The sequence below is a fragment of the Salvia miltiorrhiza genome, chromosome 4 (assembly GCF_028751815.1).
Source record: "Salvia miltiorrhiza cultivar Shanhuang (shh) chromosome 4, IMPLAD_Smil_shh, whole genome shotgun sequence".
Classification (NCBI taxonomy): Eukaryota; Viridiplantae; Streptophyta; class Magnoliopsida; order Lamiales; family Lamiaceae; genus Salvia; species Salvia miltiorrhiza.
Genome location: NC_080390.1, coordinates 52,325,854 through 52,347,101, shown reverse-complemented (window position 1 = coordinate 52,347,101; position 21,248 = coordinate 52,325,854). Strand labels below are relative to the sequence as shown.

Below are 21,248 nucleotides of genomic sequence, written 5' to 3'. Positions count from 1 at the left end.
TTATATTTAATGAGAGAAGACATGCTATAAATGGGGTTAAATTAATGAAAATAAAAATGTAAAGTGAAACGGGAAAACACTGAAAGAAACAAAAACTATAAATGCTGGAAATAGAAAGAGAGAGAGAGAGTGGTGGAAAAAGAATGTAAAAAATAGTGAAAAAATGTACAGTAATCATCAGGGAATCGTGATAGTGTGGGTAGACGTGGAAGCTGTAAAGAGATTTCTGGCACCACGTGTATGGTGGCTCAGCTGTGTCCAGCCCACTGCTCCGCCGTCCCCACCGCCGTCTCAATCACGTGCTTTGGCCGGCACCGCCACTTTTTCAAATTTGACACGAGACCAACACCATCCCCCCCACATTTCTTTTATTCCAAAATAATACTATCAATATAAATCCCAAAACCAAGCATGGTTTTTATTTTTCCCTTTGTGAAACAAAAGGTTTCCAATTAAAGTTGATTTTCATTGCTCTCCTCTTTCTTAACTGAAAATAAATACTAATACCTATATAAAAAAAATAAAATTGTACTCCAGTATGTAAAAATATTTTTAGTACTCAGCTAACTAGGGGTGTGCGCGCTATTTCGATGTTTTAGTATAGTATTTTGCATTTTGTGTGTGGTCCATAAACTATCAACAGAGAAAAGTACATGATAGGATGGTTCGCTTATTTTATAAGAATGCGTTGTTTTGAGTTATAAATGTATTGCGAAGAAAAGGAGGAATAAGAAAAGGGGTAAAATATTTATTATACTATTTTTTTTTTATCTTATACGTATGGTTTTTGCAAAGGAAAATATTAAAAAATATTACTTCCTTCGTCCCATGAAGCATGACACTTCTTTTCGGCACGGGAATTAAGAAAATGGTATTTTGTGTGTTAAGTGTGGTAGGTGAAAAAGTGAAAATGTGAATAAAGGGTAATTTTTTTGCCATTTTTAGAAACGTGTCATGCTTCGTAGGACGGAGGAAGTATTACATCACTGTCTCATGATGTTATTATCATAAATTTAAGTGAAAAGAAAGAAAAGGGTTGCATGAATATATATATATATATATATATATATATATATATATATATATATATATATTATTTGGAGAAAATTATCTATCATATGCTGAATTAACATTTTATTGAAGAAAATAAAAAGGGAAAAAGAAAACCGCATAATCCATTGAAAGCACAAAGATGCTAACTAATGGTCGAGCCTCATCAAAACTTTTACGACAAATATCAAATAGAGAAAAAACACCAATAAAAGAAAAGAATTACCAAACCACTCTCGTGAAAAGAACGATACACATCTGCAAGGACGAGATCGATAGTGTATAGGGATGGCAACTGGCCGGATCTGGACCGGATCTCATCAACACCAGAGATCCGTTTCATTTTACCAGATCCAGATCCAGATCTGTCAAATCCCCGGGTCCACGGGTCTAGATCCATAGATCTACTGTTTTTAAATTAAATTAAAAAAAAAGTCACACAATCAACAACATTTAATTTTCTTCATAAAAAATATTGCACAAAACAAAGTATTTTAATTTGTAATTCTAATTTTTGTATTATTTTTAATTTTTAATATTATTAATAAAATAAATATAATAAATAAATAATATATATTAAATAAAACAGATCCACGGTCGGATCTGGGTCGGATCCAGATCTCAAATTTCAAGATCCAGATCCAAATTCGTTTTAAAAATTGAGATCCAGATCCGCGGGTCCAAAAAATTGAGATCCAGACCTTGAAAAATGGATCTGAATCCACGGATCTGGATCGGGTCCAGGATCCATTGGCATCTCTAATAGTGTACGGTATATATGGCATAAGTCCACCAACCCTCCATATTCACAGTTTCACACAAGAGGCTAAGCAATCAGCAATGCAATTGCATTCATAAAATATGTGAGAAATTTGAATGTCGATATTAGTAGCAAGATTAAGAATTTGATTCCATCTATACTTTTAAAATGCCAAAGGACCGCATGAGACCGAGTAGAGAGAAGTTGAATCACATACATCAAATCCCACGTAATCCAAATGAGTTGCCGACCAGACTCAAAAGCTCGTTCGAGAGCAATAATAAGAGCCAAACGGCTTCATGTAATGCGCCACCGGAAAAATGGAAGCAACCAGGGACCTCATTAGAAGCATTACGGCAAATTAATTCCCCTTTCCAATTGAATTAATATCAAATGAAAATTATCTATCATATAAGATATGTGAAAAGAGTGAAAAAATAAATATATTTTCTACTTTTTCTATGAAAATAATGCACCCTCAATGTTTTAATTACAGGTTGAATGTGTCGTACAACAACGCCTTAAAGGCTATTTCGTAGCCTTTTTTCTTCTAACGATGGTTTGCAAGCTATTGTAAATGATTAGGATTAGGAGTGTTTCTAAATTCTTAATTAAATTGAAATTTATAGGTTTTATTTTTAATCCTCATCTTCGAATATGTGTAAGTTCTTTTCCTGATAAGTTCCATATTTATATTTTTTTATGGGATGGAATAAGTATATGTCGATATCACAAGTGCATTTCTATGGATCATCAATATTTTTAGAATGTACGTAATTTATGTTAATAATGCGAGCATAATGTATATACCCATTAATAGGTGAAAGATATTATTTATTCTAATTGAATTTCTCACAAATTGTATTAAGAAACTCTGAAAAAAAAAAGCGATAAATAGAATTATAAAAATAGTAACTCATAGAATTTTGCTTAAAAGAATATGCCTTTTATCCTTATATAGAATGGATAGACATAAAGGAGTCTTTGATCAACAACAAGTGGGTATCGTTATTTTTTTAAAATTAAGAACTGACAATTTGAAAGGCGAACCCCCCCCCCCCCCCCCAAACAATTATTTGATTTGATTCAGATATCGAAAGAATAGTCGGAGGTTACACCTAGCATATGATGCATTATAGTAATAAAAACGCATTCAATCCTCGACATGGTTATTAGTAATTAGCATGAATGCAAACTGAGCTTCATAATAATGTCAAAATAGGAGAGATGCAATAAAATTTATTTAAATAAAACTCGATAAATAATTAATTTTTAATTTTTTTTTTAAATTCTGATTTGTGCCAATTTTAGAAAAAAGTCATCAATTTAAATAACATAATAAAATAAAGAATTTTTGTAGAATATATCCCTTTTATAAATACCTCGTCAATATTTAAATAAAATATTTTTTTAAATATTATAATTATAAATACTATAGTAACTTGTTAAAATATGAATATATTGTTTGATAATTAATGAAATTAAAATTTAGGTGAATTTCATCCCTAACTTTTCTAATTGCAATTATAAGTTTTGGTATCAAATTCTTCAATGCAGTAGAAGAGTTGGTGCCACTTTCAAAGCTTCTTTTTGTGTGATTGCTTCAAGTTTTGATCATCATTAGGACATTCAATAATATGAGCCATAATTTCCTCAAAACTTTGAATCTTTGAATACTGAGCATTTTCACCTGAGTAATCTAACAAGTTATTGACATCCATTTCATTATGATAGCTCATATATTTAAATCATTCTGTATTATGCATGAATATTCTATTTAATTTAATACATTATAGCATTATTTATCTTTTTTTTACACATTATAATTAACTTGTTCTAAAATTATAGTTTTCGAAATTAAGGCGACAGTCTATAAATTGATAAATAATTAATTTATCATTATGAATTAATAAAATTCCCATATCTCAATAATTAATTAATTAGTCTATAGAAGTTAATTTTGCCGTAATTAGAAGATAAATTCAATAAAAAAAATGAATATTATAGCTGAGCGCAACGATGATGAAACCATGACGACGAAGAACAAAATGCTAAAAATAATATGGATAAAATCAAACTCAGACGCCTATCATATTTACCAAAATTAGCAGAAAACAAAAAGATGGGCCATATTATATATATATATCGTCGAAATAGAGGGAGAAATTCCATATGTCTGAAAAGGAAAAAAAAAGGTGGTACATGATTAAGAAATTTGCAAAGGCGATGATGATGCCCTAGCAAAGAGGCAAGCTAAGATGGCCTCAAAATATTAAAGAAGGAAAGCTCCTCGTCCTTGCATGTAAGTGTATTACATGTATATGTTGTCGCCATTCCACCATGATTTCATGAGGCGGCATATCAATTACCTAATGAGGTTAAACAACATTAATGCCAAAAGTTTGATTTATAGAGACACCTAAGCCTAATCCTACTCCATCTTCATCATGATGAGACTTGTCTATATTCCACACACACACACAATGAAGTGCTCGACCGGACACTTGTAAGGTGGAGATCGATTGGACTCCACGGGATGAAGACTATTAGGGTTTCCGAGTATATGCAAATAATTCACTTACTCCATCATTTTCCCAAGGCTGTACTTGCTTCGTCCCTTAAATAACTTCTTAATTTTCCTTTTTAGGCCGTCCCCCAAATAACTTTCCTTTCCAATACACTCAACAACTTCGCCTTAAAAACTCGTGTCCCTGCCTCCTAAGAAGTAAGAAGTTATTTGAGAGACGGGTGGAGTATATATGGTTCACTTTGAGTTTTTCAGCTAAAATCTCCATGTAACCATTATTTAGTGAAGCTCGAGAATCGCGATATATAGAGGATGTTTGACTAAGCTGATTTTAGAAAGCTTAACAGTTTATATAAAAAAAATTATTCAAGAGCTTATAAGATGATATATTAAGACTTATAAATTGTCAAAGTGTTTGGATATTGAGCTTATAAATTAGAGAGAAAATTTAAGTTATAGAGAAAAAATCATAATCAACCAGAAAAAATTGAAAAAAAAATGAGATTATAAGAAAGGTACATGATGCAGAGAACAAACTATGGTAGGGGTTATTTTTATAAAATAATTGTTGTTTTTAAGGTTATGAAAAAATAATTAAATTAGTTTATAAGTTGTTTTAAGAAGCTTATAAGCTCAATCAAATACCCACATAATTTAATTAATGTATCGTGTAATTTTTATGACCGGAAATGGCATAAAGTATAGAATAAGTAATAAGAATACATAATTGGGTTGGCCACTAAACATGAACACGGTTAATTAGATATACTTATTAGTTATTACTACTGACAAAATGATACGTATGAATGATATGATGGACATAAGTTATCGGTCAAAATTACATAGCTAGATATATATTAAATCCTGATTAATTATTTTTATAAATTAACATATATAAATATATATCACAAATATAGCATAATTTGTAAAAGTACACATTATTAACTTGTGTATAGCATCTACGAAATTGTTGTTTCATGTTTCTTAATTTCGTGAGCATTGAATGAGTAGTGCGTGCAGTTGATGTGCATTTGTACGGGCTCCCAATAAATTGGCGTATGACTAAAACATAGTCTTAACAGTTGCCAATTTAGAGAGACATACATATTTGCTTTGGTCAAATTCCATGTTTCCAATGTGCTTGCATGATCATTTTTCTGCTAAAGGTTTCTATGTAAATATCTATGCATATGTAAGTATATTTAATTTTTAGTAATCGAGCGAGCTTGGATTTCGATTGAAAATATAATAATTTTTTAATAGCCTTTTCAGATTGAAAAAGAAAAGACATTACTTGAATTGTTGAATGGATGTGTATGCCTCTTATTTATGAAACAAAGAAGAGAAAACCTTCTTATTAATTAATTAAAATTTAGAGATGCGCTAAATTTTCTAATACAAATTATGTATGAAACCCCACATTTTAATTTATAAGCTTAAAAAATAAAAATGAAAAAACTAGGGTTCGTGACATACTATATACGTTCTTTTTTAGTATAACTATTTTTTCCTAAAAAAAAAGAAGTTGAGAAAAAGTTTTGTTATCAGTGTTATACTTGGCATGTTTTATCCCAACACGTACCAGGAAATAGGTATTTTTTTATAACAGTATTCCCTCTGTCCCACTCCAATAGGCTCATTTTTCATTTTAAGTAAAAAAGTTACTAAAAAGTACTAAGTTTCTTAATCTTCGTGCCCAAAAGAAATTAGCCTATTAAAGTGGAACGGAGGGAGTAATACTATTAAATTTAAGAGTTTGTGCCATGATAAATTTGAACTTAAAATTTTTATTTTAAACATTAATCACTTTATTACTACACAATAGCTAATTTTGATCTCTTGCTATGAGAGTGTTTGACTAAGCTTATTTTAAAGAGCTTATAAGCTCTTGGAGCTTATAAGATTAGTTTGTTATGATCCTATAAGTTGTCAAAGTGTTTGGATAATTGAGCTTATAAGTTAGAAAGAGAAAATTTTTGTTAGATAGAAAAAATTGAAAAGAAAAAAAAATTAGAATGATATATAATGAAAATAAAAAAATTAAGTTGAATTATTTTTGTAAAATGAGTGTTGCTTAAAAAAAAATGAGAAAATAAGTTATGATAGATGAACTTATTTTTTGGAGAGCTTAATTTTACAGCTTATAAGCTCTCTTTAGGAGCTCTTTTGCCAAACACTTTAAAGGAGCTTATAAACTCCTAAACAACTTATAACCTATTTTAAACACCCTCTATGTCAATTAGTCATGCGACAATTATTTTATTTCAATACTCCAAGCGAGTAAAGAGATCTAGTAACTTGGAAAGCTTATTACAACTTTGTTATAAATAAAAATTAAATCCCCACTTGCATCGTAGAGCCGTGCAATGCCAACACTTGGTTCCATCATATTCATACCCTTTATCCTATCTTTTGCATTTATGTCCTGTAATTTTCAATAAAATGTGGAAATTTGTGACCTTACTAATTTTCACAAAGTTTAGGGGCTCACATGCAACTTAACTACTATTCTCAAATTTCTCTATCGCCCCTTTCCCCTATATATTACAAAAACCCTTCACATTTATGATAACACTTCAACAAACTCCTCTCTCTAAAAAATTTGGCCACGCAACTTGTAAGTCCAACTGTTCCTCTCTTACCTACTGCATGATTACATATCATCCCGAAAATCATGGAGTCATTTTATTTATTCTGTCGCAAAAAAAAATAATTAGTTTTATTCGATTTTAATTCGCATGCAGAGTTGCTTAATAAATCTCTAATTTTATTTACAGTAAGCAATGGAGAAGACGACGAACTCGACGACGAGTCTTATACGGACGAAATCCGACCAGCTGGTGGAGACAATCGCGGCGGCTCTGGGCGCGATGAAGTCTCCGGTGTCGTCCGGCGACGCGGCGGCCGACAGCAGCGGCAACCTGTCGCGGATGTCGAGCCGGCGGCTGGCGGCGGCGTCGCCTGGGCGGAGCAGCGGCAGCGTGGGGAGGAACACTCACATTCGGAAGTCGAGGAGCGCTCAGATGAAATTCGACGTCGACGACTTGAACAGCGGCGCCGCCTTGAGCCGCGCCTCCAGCGCCAGCTTCGGCCTCTCCTTCTCCTTCACCGGCTTCCAAGTCCCCGCCGACGAGATCGCCGATTCCAAGCCGTTTAGCGACGACGAAATCGGTTAGTCCTCTCTCATACATTCCACATTTATGTAAGCAATTTATATTTACTGTTCTTTCCTATGTGTCATTTAATTAGTTCAATTGGTACGTGATTTTGGTCTTAATTTAAATCTCGTATTTTATTTTATTTCATCAATAATTTAGGCGAGGATTGATGCTCAATAAGGAACTTGTGATAGCAGCCATCAGATAACATTAACTACACTTCTCTAAGAGCCCAACATTGCTTCCAAAATAATGTGAATCCTTACACTGCAGCTTTTCCCTCTGCCAAAGGCAACTTATTATAGCCAATGAAAAGAAAACAGTTAAATCTAATTTTGTATGTGTACGTTTTACGTATATTAATACCCTTTTTTTTTGCAGTTAAATTAAATTGATCAATATTTTTATGATATACATGCAATCGAAATTACAGAGAAGCTTGTTTTCAGTTATTTTCAAATTAATACTACTCATATTAGGTTGTGGAAAGAGTAACCTAGAAGATTTCCTGTGATTCTCTCTCTCTCTAGATATATGTATATGCATGCATGAGTGAACACAGGTGCGAGGCCATGTATGTTCCATAAAGACAAAAGAGCACGACACATGCACGAATCATGAATCTAACCAAACAACTGATCACGTTAAATTTTCATTTTTGGAGTCAGTCCTAGAGAGAGAGAGATAGAGATATGGAGAATTGGTCCCCTAAACTACTTTCACAAAAAGCACAAACCTTCTTTTTTTTTCGAAGCAAAGAGACTTCGGAGTCATACAAATAATCAAAACTGAATAATCGAATCAATCTAAACTAAAATATTAAATTATATATAGTTCGATTTTTTCAATTTTTTTGTTTGGTTCAATTTTATTTTTTTAAAGAATTTGATTTTTCAGTTCGATTCGGTTTAGTTTTGTAAAAATCAAACAAAATTGAAAATCAAATTATATTTGTATAATAATATATTAACACATATATTTATTTATAAATATACGGTTTTTTGATTTGATTTATTCAATTAATTCGGTTCAATTTGATTTGGTTCCGAAAACCGGATGCTCACCCTTGGAGAGACTTTCTCTTGAAAATGAAACTATTTTGTTCTGTCTTCCACCCCAAATTTCGGCAGTTTCCGAAATAAATAATGAGAATGTTATTGTTTGAGACGGATAAGGATGGGTGTACGCTCCGCTCAATTAATTTTTCTTGTTCATGACCATGAAAGACTATGATAGGACAAGATTTTCCAAATGATGGAACATATATGTACGTAGATTTAGTCACTGTTAGTGTTAGTGTGTGACAAATGTTTTTGGAAGAAGCACAAATTTTGATTTAGAAATAAAACAAAATTAGGTAGAGGGATTGGGTGCGGGTACACAAAATTCTCCACCAAATCAAATAATTGACAACTGTCGTCGCTGCTTATCCTATTTATCTGTGTACAATTGTAAGGCCCAGAGTAGTTTGGCGACCTCATGGGTCCCTGTGCTCTGCCAAGGACACTTGCACATATTATTTGTACACAATTTTATTTTGGATTAATTGCATAAAATTATAAATTTAAAATTTAAAATATTATTTTTATTAATTATAAACTTTGAAAGTTTTTGAAATTCGGCTTGAATTAAAATTTCGATAATATATTATTCTATGTGGACGTTGGATTATTACGTGAACGTTATAACATCTGTAATCATCTTCGTCATAACTAGCTCATATAAAAATGCCACCTAATTAAATTCTAATGTCTACGTAGGATTAAATGTGTCCAAAATTTTAAATCGGGCCCGAATTTTATAAGATGCAAAGTGTATTTATTGACAAAATATAACAATCCTATTAGTTAAAAATTAAATTTAGGTATACTTCATATAAGTACATACAATTAACCTTTTTATTTATTAAAATTTGTAGAGTATAGTTTATGATAGCAAAAATAAATAATTTTATGTACTAATTGATCCTAATGTTGAGCCTATATATCAACTGATTCTTCACATTATATTCCCTCTCAAGTACTATCTAGTTACCTCTCTTGTTTATGTTATTGAACATGTATATGTGTTATTGACACTTTGATGATTGTGTATTTTCATAATATTATAACTTATTTTTAACTATTGTGATTTTTTTTAATAGATTCATGTGGTGGAATAAACTTATTTTTATGGATTACCCCTAGCCAATATATACTGATAAGCTATAAACTCCGGTTGTGCAAAATACATTTTTATGAGTTCTTCTTGAAAGAACATTTCCTAGAAAACAAAGCTTGTTATTTTTATTTTGAAGAAATAGATCGCAATAATTGCATGTACAGACGTAAATATTGGCAGGTTTTAACGAATCTCGTGTATGTCTGAATAAATTTTTAAACTGCAACAAGAAACTATTAGAGCCGGATTTATTTACCTGACAATGGCTGACATCTGACAATGTCCAACATCCATAACAAATCTAAATTTTTACCAATTTTTAATAATTCTGGTATGTCTTGACTCTCTTCCGTCAACATTTTTGGGATTTTCTATGCCGTATCCTGTCAAAAAAAAAATCTTCTTATTTTTCTTCAATTTTAATATATTACTCCCTGCGTCCCGGCACTGTATCTGAGACTCTTTCTATTTTGAGCGTCCCACTGTAAGTGAGACTCTTTCCTTTTTGGGTAAAAGTTTTTTTCTTTAAACATCTTTACACTTTTTCAACTACACATAAAATACACATTTCTTAATTCTCGTGCCCAAAAAAAAGGTCTCACTTACAGTGGGACGGAGGGAGTATGTTTTAATTTTTATAAATATTTTTATTAGGGCTCATTACCAAATAAGGTTTTTAGTTATTCTTCCAACATTTAATTTGCAATGCTACAATTTTTGTAAGCTCTGATTCTTAGTCGTACATGTTTTTTTTTTTTATATATCTTAGTCGTACATGTTAAGGGTTCATTATATTATAAAAAAAAAAAAACTTTATTTTTAATAAATATCATAAAAAATGGTGAATTTTGGTAGTGGAACACAGCGAACCGTGAGACAGAGGAACCAAACCGTTTTCACAAACACTTAATATCATAAGCTTCAAAGTGAGGTATGATTATATTTTCATTTTTCAAGTTATATAGTAGTATTATATTTTTCATGGCATCGATACACTTATATTTTTCTGTAGAAGATTTGAGACATATAGGTTGATGATGTGTTGTTGGTGGAAGACAACTTCTTCCTTCAACATTGCAGAAGAAAATACCATTGTATATAAGAGTTGTGCGTTCTCATCCAAATTTCATTATCCCGTGTTAAGCTATTACTATTATTATTACGAGATATTAATACTACAGCTGAATTTACTTGCTCGTAGCTCATTAAATCTTGAATTGCATGCATTCTGTGTCACGACAAATAATTAGTTGTCTGATAAAATGGTTGCAGCTGAAGATCTTGAGGCAGGCAGGCAAAAGAAGAGACTCCAAACAGAACCCACAATACCAATCTACCTCAAGGTAACATACACACAAATACTCAATAAATCTCTTTCATTTGTCTTTCGAGATAGAGTACACGTGTCGAAACACGGTCGGTCCCAGCCGGGTACTTTCTAGAAGGATCCACAGATTGATGTGTGACACCATCTATTTGGACAGGGAGATTAAAGAGATGGAGGTGTTTATCTAGCTTGAGATCAATGCAACTCAAATCATTATGCTATTATGTCATCAGGTTCAGTCTTGTACAGAATCTCATTTTCCATGGCATTTTTGTACAAGACTTCCCTACAACCTGCTTTCAAACAAATAGTATAACAAATGCAATGTACACAAAAACATGCATCTTATATGATCTTAGGCCAGAAATAGAATGATGATGCAGTAGTGTGTGTAGTCCCACAGTTTTCTTGCAATGACCTTAAACAACACATCATATATTTTCGTCTCCTAAAAATGTGCAGTTCACAGATGTAACTTACAAGGTGATCCTAAAAAACATGACGTCGACGGTGGAGAAAGATATTTTGTATGGGATCAATGGCTATGTTGCTCCAGGGGAAGTTTTGGCCCTCATGGGGCCATCTGGGAGTGGAAAGACTTCATTGCTGAGTCTACTGGGAGGGAGAGTCACAGAACCCGCCCACGGTGGCTCGATCACATACAACGATCAAGCATATTCCAAGTCCCTAAAGTGCAGGTACCTATCTACTCTTTGTCCCTTCCCAAACAGTGGACTACCCTTTCCCCCAACTCAAAAACATAAAAAATAAAAAAACTTGGAACTACTTTGATATGGAATTCTTGGCATCAAGCAAGTAATGACATTGAAAATATCACAGGATAGGGTTCGTGACTCAAGACGATGTTCTTTTTCCTCATCTTACAGTGAGGGAGACGCTGACGTATGCAGCTCGGCTACGGCTTCCAAAGACTTTGACGAAAGAGGAAAAAGATCAAAGGGCATCGGATGTTATATACGAGCTGGGACTAGAGAGGTAACTAGCTAGCTAGTTTGTTAGCTATGAACAGATATTTGTGAAATTGACTGACCTTTCAGCAATGTATGTCACCAGCTGCCAAGACACAATGATTGGCGGCTCCTTCGTCCGGGGAGTCTCGGGTGGAGAAAGGAAGCGTGTGTGCATCGGAAACGAGATAATTATCAACCCGTCCCTCTTGTTCCTAGATGAACCCACCTCAGGCCTGGATTCCACTACTGCTTTGAGGATTGTGGACACATTGCACGATATAGCCGAGGTACAAATAGACAGCCATAATTCTGTTCCAACGATTAACATCAATATGTTATTCTGTGGTCATATACATACATGGGGTTAATATCCTGAAATAACACAGCAAATTTGAAATTTTTACACGACTTTCAAAACATTGCAATTATAACACCACCTTATAATTATTTAATTTGCAATTACAACATCCTCAGTTTTTCCAGCAATAAAACTAGATCATTTTCGAGATAAATATCAGACATGGAGTAATCAAAATATTGGGGATATGTAATTGCTAAAATTAAAACGAAGGTGTTGTAATTGCAACGTTAAAAAATCATGCGAAAATTACAAATTCAGATAAATGTTATGTTATTTTCTCACAATTAACCCTACATATAAGTAATTTAGTATACTAAAGATTAAGGACTTGTGAGTTACCGCGTGTCCAATTTGTCATCATGGCAGGCTGGCAAAACAGTGGTTACCACAATTCACCAGCCATCAAGCAGACTCTTCCTTAAGTTCGACAAGCTGATTCTTCTCGGCAAAGGGAGTCTGCTTTACTTTGGAAAGGTGTCAGAAGCAATGGTTTACTTCTCATCCATAGGCTGTTCCCCTCTTATTGCAATGAACCCTGCAGAGTTCATGCTCGACCTCGCAAATGGAAACGTAACAGACATTTCTGTCCCCTCGGAATTGGAGGACAAAGTGCAAATGGGGAACTCCACAACAGAAACAAAGAGTGGAAAACCAGCTCCAGCAGTTGTGCACGAGGTAAAAGATAATTCATTCAATCACCAAAAGAACTAGAGAAATCACAGTTCAACCAGTATCTCAATATCTCAAAACTATAAACATAAATTATATGATACGCAACATTTCATAAAGAACAAAATTATTGCTTTCCTCATATGTTAATGTTACCATTGTTAAGCAGTATCTTGTGGAGGCTTATGAAACACGGGTAGCTGAAAATGAGAAGAAGAAACTCAAAAACCCAACACCCGTAGATGACGAGATTAAGGCCAAAGTATGTTCTGCAAAGAGAGAATGGGGAGCAAGCTGGTTTGAACAGTACTCCATTCTATTCTGCAGAGGACTTAAAGAACGAAGGCACGACTATTTTAGCTGGTTGAGGGTATTTCAGGTTCTTGCAACCGCAACTATTTTGGGATTACTATGGTGGCAATCTGGCAGCAATAATCCCAAAGAACTGCAAGATCAGGTAAGTAAACATATTTTCATCTTCTAAACATAAGCTGATTCATAATTCTCAAACTGGAATGATAATAGCAATAATGAATTGTCTAAGCAAAACTGTGTCAGTAAATAAATTCTGTAACAGCAAATCCACATCAAGAGTACATTGTTTAATCTGCCAAAATGAAGGTATAATGAAATAAAAGAGAGAGGAGGTTCAAATAAAGACCGGTAGGATGATACTTTTAGTCAAATGAAGTGACTCAATCTGGTATGTTCACCAACAAGCTATAGAATAAAAAATTAATCTAAATGCAACGAACTTTTGCAGGCAGGGTTACTGTTCTTCATTGCTGTGTTTTGGGGATTTTTCCCGGTTTTCACAGCCATCTTTACATTTCCCCAAGAGAGGGCTATGCTGAGCAAGGAACGAGCAGCTGACATGTACAGATTGAGTGCATATTTTGTGGCAAGAACGACAAGCGACCTTCCACTCGACCTAGTATTGCCAGTACTTTTCCTCGTGGTTGTATATTTCATGGCAGGGTTACGAATGAATGCTGGTTCCTTTTTCCTCACTGTAGGGACAGTTTTTCTCTGCATTGTAGCAGCTCAGGTATGCCCTTTCTCCATTTATGAGATTATTGTAGTGATTCGGATACATAACATGAATCGTTAACATAGAGTAAAAATTGATGCAGGGGCTGGGGCTAGCCATTGGTGCTACACTGATGGATTTAAAGAGGGCAACAACGCTGGCCTCGGTCACAGTAATGACCTTCATGTTAGCTGGAGGATACTTTGTGAAGGTAACCACAGAAATTATGAAGTAATTTACTTTACTCAACAATTAATGGGGAAATCATTTTGCAGAATGTTCCGGTGTTCATATCGTGGCTTCGCTATCTCTCCTTCAATTACCATACCTACAAACTTCTCCTGAAAGTACAGTACGAGCACATAAGTGATACGATCAATGGGGTCAGAATAGACGACGGTTACAAGGAAGTTGGAGTGCTGGTAGCAATGGTGGTAGGCTACAGACTACTAGCTTACCTATCTTTGCGAAGGATGAAACTCCAGCCAGGAGCTTAAGTGTCCACAAAGCCATATTATTATCGGCTTTGCCACAGCACAGTTTTTTGTTTTCAAGGCTTTAGTTAGCTAACAAATCATCTGGCCACAAGACTATATTGAAACTCTTGCCTCTAAGAGAGGTCGTACAACCACAATTTGGCTAAGATTAGCATAAACATCATTGCATGGATTTCTCTCAAGATACTTATGCAGGATTCACTGAAAAGAAAGTTTCCAGCAAAGTCTGACAAGTTCAAGCAGTGCCATGAAAGTTTTCACCCTCTTTTCTAAGGCTATGTTTGGTTTTCGGATTGTATTGAGAAGAACACATAGGAAATAGTATTTTTTGTTAAGATGATTGTATATATTGTACTTAATGTTCGGCTACTTTCGCCATTCCCGACCAACACCCAAGATGTGAATCAAAATATTCCTCATTTGGGGTTGGTCACAGTATGTCAATCTCATCAATCTATCTATATTGTACAATTAAGTTGGTATGGAACTGCAGTACATGACTTACAGCATCTATTTCAAAAGTAAAATACTTCAGTAGTTTTACTAAAGTAAACTCAAGGTAAAAGTACCTCAAGCTGGTTTCTTCACCTCTCTATCAACATAAGGAAAAAGTAGCTAACAGTGTTTGATGGCATCTTATTGCTCTTCGAGACTGTTGATTTGGTATGACGCCATCCCTATTAAGTCTCGACATTTTTGCTGACTTCTCATATGAAACTTCTCATGCTAAAGTCCTGAACCAACCAAGTAGCTGAAGGAGAGCGGTATCAAGAACAGGGTTTTTCTTCTCAAATCCTGCATAAAGTGGGAAAGGAGTTCAACAACACGAAACAATTACAGTTAATTGTTATCCACTCATAAGAAATTATTGATAATTTGCTTAGTGTTAGCCAATCGACAAAAAATGTTATAAACTGCAAGCTGCAGTTCCAAAAGCAGAAAATTGTGGAAACGATAAATTAGTATTTTTCTTTTGTCTGCTTTCTTCTGCCGCCTCTACTTGAGCATACATATCGTTACAGGCAAGTTATGTATTCACTTTCCATCTCCCTCATCAAGCTAACAACTTTCCCATATAAAACTTTGACTTTGTTTTCCTTCTCATACCTTTATTCCTCAATAAATACAATTTATTGTCCACCTATTTTCAACTATATACTGATCACTAATTGGAAAAAAAAAAAAAAGGCAAGGCTTCTAGGTATTAGAATCTATAGTTCATCCATTAGTACCGTTACAGAATATTATTGTATCTAGGTTGTCCTTATTTATCTATTGTTATTTTAAGAATAGATTTAAGCTAGTAGTAACCAGAGCTTTCTACTCCATATATATGGGAGGCTCTCTTATGTGAATATACAGTTTATTCTTCTCTCCTATATGTTTCTATATTTTACTGCTTCACATAGTACCAGAGCAGTCCAAGTACAACATCTCATTCTGGTTCCCGAATAAAATTTGATGATATAATTTAAGCTTGGTGTGTTACTAGTTAGTAGTTACTTTAGCATCTAAATAACAAACTTTCTTTTATAAGTTTCTAGCAATTTTCTTGAATATGATGAAACCTGTTAGTTGGGATTAGAAAGAAGTGTTCAACATTAGCGGCAATTTGTGACTCTTCCAGAAGGAAAGTGTCTTGGGATTAGAAAGAACTGTTCAACATTAGCGGCAATTTGTGACTCTTCCAGAAGGAAAGTGTCTCATTCTCATTTTGCTTCCTTCAATTCAAGTATTTTATGCTGGTAATCTCTCGCTTCATCACACGATTACCCTTGACTCTTATCAGAGACGTTGACAGAAAAATAATTATTTTCCCTTCTTCCTTTCTTATTTATCTGTTATGTAATCAAGAAACTCATTTCATCTTTCCTCAATAATATTTAATCCAAAATTTCCTAGAAACCGAATGAAAGAACAGAATAAAAATTTCTCAATAAACAACTGCATCAAATACAACAGCAACATCTACCTTAAGTTATGAGAAACAATTTCAAAAAACTGACCTAAATCAGCGGCCACTCGATGTGCACACATAACTCCTGAAAAAGCTACAGCTATGACACCTTGCCCAGGAAAGCAACTATCTCCCACACAATACAAACCATTAATAGCCTGCAAACTCCATCAGAAAACAAACCAGATAAGTTGCAGAGGTAAAAACTGATAAAACATGTCAGATTCACTGGTTGAGTAGCGACAGCACCAGTTTATATTTGGTTAACGTACCGTTGTGTTGAAGGGCATCCCCAATAAGCCCTTTGGAGTTGTGCGAGGCATTGGACCATAAGTGCCACTATCACGGGCCAAATATCGCCTGTGTGTTTTTGGTGTCCCCACCTGCCATATTCGGAAGCATCACTAGACATATAACAATTTGTGTCTTGAACTGACATGAACAGGCCATCGTAATATAATTTTGTTTGTATTACCAGGTTACTAGTTGCCCAATGAAGATACAATCATAATATAATTTTTTTGTCAGACAACTCTTAAATTATTTATTAATGTCCAGTGAAAATTATTTTAATTAATTTTCAGGAATTCATCACTGAACCCATATATCAATCTAGAAGTTCTAATAAAAAACTTTATGCTTCAAGCCCAAAAACCAATGTTGTGGAGTAAGTGTTGATACCTCCTGAAAAACTATAGATGACTTAAGTCCAGGAAATAATTTCTTCTCAAGCCTATTAATTATCTCTCTGGCCACACGCTCTTTCTTTTCCTCATAATCTTTGCGTGACAGACCCTGTAGAAAAATGGCCATTTGAATTAAAATCTTGAAAAAAATAAAAAGAAAATTAGAAGTAAAAAACTAATGTTTTTAATAGAATAAGAGGCGTAAAGAAACCTCCCAGTCCTCAACAGAAGAAGTAGTGAAAATGTGAAGAATGTGGTTTCCTTCTGGAGCCAATGATTTATCAAGGACAGTTGGAATGCTCAGAAATATACTTCCATAAGTGTCTTCCAGTTTTTTCCAATCATCCTAATACCAAGGTAAACCACATTAAATGGTGTAGAATACACTAATACATAGAACATGTATATATATGATTCGAAACCACACTATACCTCTAGGATGAAATGGTGACAATCAGTGTCAGGTGGTAAAACATCAGCTTTAACCCCCATGTGAATAGAAAGAAAAGACGGAGCTTTAACATATGCCTCCTGAAACCTTTTTTCTTCCTTAGGTAGATTTTCTTTTTTCAAGAGCTTGCCTACAGAAATTGTTTCAACAGTTTAAAAGCTTAGAATGATGAAGAAAATAACGCAAGCAGTTCACGCAAGTCTAAATGGAATTTCGGAAACTCACCGAAGGTATCCCATCTAGTGGCATTTGAAATTATGGTTTTAGCATAGAATTTCTTTCCATCTGATAGCTTCACCCCCACCTATAAAATGAGACAAGTCAATCCTATCTTTTATTCCTTAATGATCTCAGGGAAACAGACCGTGAAATGCAAAGTGGATGCCATTTGCAGGTATACTTACGGCTTTTCCGTCTTCTATGATAATGCTGGTTGCATTTGCCTTATAAAGTATCTCACTCCCCTGATTAGTCAACCCCTCTGCTAATGACTTCGCAATTTCTCCAACTCCTCCGACAGGATAGTTGATTCCACCAAAATGTCTATCGCATAAAACCTAGAAAGAGAGAAATCAGAACACAGGAAATGAACGAAAAATTAGAAATGGAGCAAGAATTAATAAAATAGATTACCATGCTTGCATTGATCATAGGCGTCCTCATAGCATTAACCGTACTCACGATGAAACACTGAAAAGCAAGAAAATTGGTAACACAAATTAAATAATTTTAGTTAAAAATGGTTGGTTTATGCATAACTTATTAGGCAAGTTCACCTCCGCATCAATAAAGGACAACAACTCAGGATCCTTGATATACTTCCGAGCAATGTCACCAGCATTTTGGGGCAGATAGTAGGCTGAGATTAATACGGAAAGCACCTATCAGCATAAGGAAGTGTGCGCACTTTCGCAGCTTACAGTATAGCAATTCATTGATAAGGTCAACTGTATTAGCAAGAGATATGGTTCAAGAGAAAGTAGAATATTAACTGCATAACCCATTACTTCTATATAGCTAATCTAGCACAGCCACTTTATGTAAATTACTGTATAAACAATAAGCTTCTTTTCTTTCTTTTTCTTGGAAATAACTTTGTTGTTTTTTCACGTTTATCATTGGTTAAAGAACTCCGAAGATCAGGAGAAGACAAACCAAGCAAGACAGATTACTTCAAGGAAGAGATAGAAAAAGTAAAAGTACATATAAATATCCTCTAATATAGTTTTTCATGCTGTGGGCATTAAGAGAGAATGTTAGAGTAAAACATATAAACAAAGCACCAATCACCTAGAGTCAAGCATTCAAGAGGCTTCTTAAAAAATTGCCCAAAAAGGTAGATTGGCTCCTCCAGTGACTTCAACTCCAGTGAGTTCAGTGCATTGAAGATCTAAGCATATATCCAAGAGAATGCGAGGTTAATTCAGACACGAACAACCTAGAGAAGCAAACGATAACCTTAATCGGAACAAACCTTCCAGCAGACACCATAGAATTTGAGAATGCCTTCTTTCTCATGGGGGAATTTACTGATAAGTTCTGAAGTGAACTTGCTATATTCTCTATCTACTTGGACAGAGAGTCCATTAGGTAAATGAAAATGAACAGTGGTGGGATCAGGTATTACTTGCAGCCTACATCCCACGGCTGCTAATGCTTGTGTGATCAAATTCAAATTTCCCTGTAAATAGAATGGGAGAATTGAGTTTAAAGAGTGATGATCACATCTATACAACAGCAGATTTGATCACATCTATACAACAGCAGATTTAAATATGAACAACCAACAAGAACTAGGAAAAAGTAAATTAGGATCACTTGGATAGACCACCATGTAAGAAAGAACATAGTTCAACTAAACTCCATAATTGACCTAATAAACAATATGATGAAACCATCCACCCCAAGGAGATATAAGCTGTGCTATTCATTCTCTATGTTCACCAGTATAAAGTTCTAAGAAATTACTACCTAATGAAGATGCCTAAACCATCTCATGTTTGTCGGGCATTTTTCATATCAATTCTAAATTTCCAACCGACTACTATGCTCTTCATTAGTCAAAAAGCATGAAAGCATATGTAAGTCGATCAAAGCAGCTTGCACAAAATTCAAGGCCTTAACAGGTGCCCTCCAGTTCAGAGCTTTCTGAAAAGGAGAAAAACACTACAAGACCCTTTTCCATTTTCTGGTTTAAATCAATATGTTGATAATTGATTAGTTAAATGAATTTGTAGAAGAAAACAGGTCACTGAGACAAGTCCTAACATTGCAACTTTGAGAAATAGCAAGTTCAATATCTATACAACCTCCTCCTGGAGTAATTTAATAAAGACAGCACAGAACAACTCATCAATTAATCTTTGATCATATCGAGCACTTCTTAGTTTCTCAACAAAAATTGAAAATGAAGCATCACGACATACTGACAATCTCGTTGGTTTTCTTTTCCTTGGAGAATCAAACTACAGACGAATTTCCCTACACAAACACTTCTTTAGTTCTCAAACCTTGGACATTCTATGCAAATTACTACATTCTTCTCATTCCCCCAATAAATGACATAAGAACTCAATGCTTAAGGTTCTCACAACTACATATATCAGAATTCATGTAGTCGTATAACTAATATAAAGAGGAATACCAATTACCAAATGCAAAACAAGCTAACCTTATCGCTGAAACCAAACATGACCGATGATCCAACATCGAATTTGAAGCCATCCCTCTCATAAAACCCAGAGCTTCCTCCAGGAATCACATACTTCTCCAGGACCAAAACCTTGGCGCCTTTCACTGCCAGCTGCGTCGCCGCCACCAGCCCCCCAATCCCGGAACCTATAACAATGGCATCATAGAAGCAGCCATCCCTCTCACCTGTACCATAACTCTCTACCACTTCGCCAACATCAACAGCTGATTTCAACCTAAAAAGACTGCCTCTTTTCTCATCCTTGCCCCTGCTGACCCCAAATTCCAAGCCATCATTACTTAAATTCAAGGATTTCAAATGGTTCAAACACAAATTTCTGTGTCTTTGGTTTCTGGGTTTTCGGTTGCTCAATGCCTCAGGCTTGCAGTTACTTACAATTGACTGATGAAAAGAAACCCCAGAACTGACGATGCTCATTTTGAAAATATTGATTACTATTTTTACAAAAACAACAACAAAAAAGAGCAATTCTTGATGGATAAGAATCAAGAATCAGGAACCTCTGCTAATGAGACAAGAAACCATCTAAATCCTGAGATTGTCAAAGGAAGTGATTCTTGTATGACCTTATTCCAAGTCATTGAAATCTGCTATTTAAAAAACATAGTTTGGCTGAAAAAAGTTTGAGCTATTTTGGTGTGTGATTGAGTTAGGTGAGCGGCGGTTGGGTTTAATGAGAGGTTTAATTGCATCAAATACTGATTTGGGAGTATTTGGAAGGAAATTGAAGCAAAATTCAGAGTTCAGCTGTGGATGAATTGGCATTATTTCGGGTGAAGATTCCATTTACAGATTGATTCTTCTTAAATGAGACAAAAACTCGCATTACCGAATTCCAGAATTATTTAATTCTATTTATGAGCTTTGTATTGGCTCCATTTCCCTATTCTTCAGGGGACACACAATACTCCAGCTTATAATACCAAGAGCC

General features: G+C 34.4%; 2 protein-coding genes across 8 annotated transcripts; one reads left to right on the top strand and one right to left on the bottom strand.

Annotated features, from left to right (window-relative positions):
- Positions 1-6,802: 6,802 nt before the first annotated feature.
- Positions 6,803-14,981, top strand: LOC131020469 (ABC transporter G family member 22-like). 6 transcript variants are annotated; one of them, XM_057949285.1, is made up of 11 exons: positions 6,803-6,954; positions 7,115-7,508; positions 10,928-10,998; positions 11,445-11,680; positions 11,823-11,978; positions 12,057-12,240; positions 12,681-12,989; positions 13,153-13,440; positions 13,747-14,031; positions 14,117-14,224; positions 14,289-14,981. In XM_057949285.1, exons 2-11 carry the CDS (start codon positions 7,121-7,123, stop codon positions 14,508-14,510), a joined length of 2,247 nt encoding a protein of 748 aa, XP_057805268.1. In that variant the 5' UTR covers positions 6,803-6,954; positions 7,115-7,120; the 3' UTR covers positions 14,511-14,981. The 6 variants fall into 6 exon arrangements, with proteins under 6 accessions (XP_057805268.1, XP_057805269.1, XP_057805272.1 ...); XM_057949286.1 differs by lacking the exons at positions 6,803-6,954; positions 7,115-7,508 and adding an exon at positions 10,511-10,762; XM_057949289.1 differs by lacking the exons at positions 6,803-6,954; positions 7,115-7,508 and adding an exon at positions 10,568-10,586.
- LOC131020470 (prolycopene isomerase, chloroplastic) lies at positions 10,842-21,219 on the bottom strand. 2 transcript variants are annotated; one of them, XR_009100712.1, is made up of 16 exons: positions 20,276-21,153; positions 19,079-19,285; positions 18,895-18,994; positions 18,381-18,463; positions 18,238-18,294; positions 18,009-18,161; positions 17,830-17,908; positions 17,586-17,734; positions 17,365-17,499; positions 17,149-17,262; positions 16,740-16,850; positions 16,517-16,625; positions 15,080-15,305; positions 12,654-13,428; positions 12,034-12,262; positions 10,842-11,275 (listed from the first exon to the last, which is right to left on the bottom strand). XR_009100712.1 is itself a non-coding variant. In XM_057949291.1 (13 exons), the coding sequence occupies exons 1-13, from the start codon at positions 20,732-20,734 to the stop codon at positions 15,232-15,234; spliced, it is 1,830 nt and encodes a 609-aa protein (XP_057805274.1). In that variant the 5' UTR covers positions 20,735-21,219; the 3' UTR covers positions 14,911-15,231. The 2 variants fall into 2 exon arrangements, 1 of the variants encoding a protein (XP_057805274.1); XM_057949291.1 differs by lacking the exons at positions 10,842-11,275; positions 12,034-12,262; positions 12,654-13,428 and having other exon boundaries at positions 14,911-15,305; positions 20,276-21,219.
- Positions 21,220-21,248: the final 29 nt, after the last annotated feature.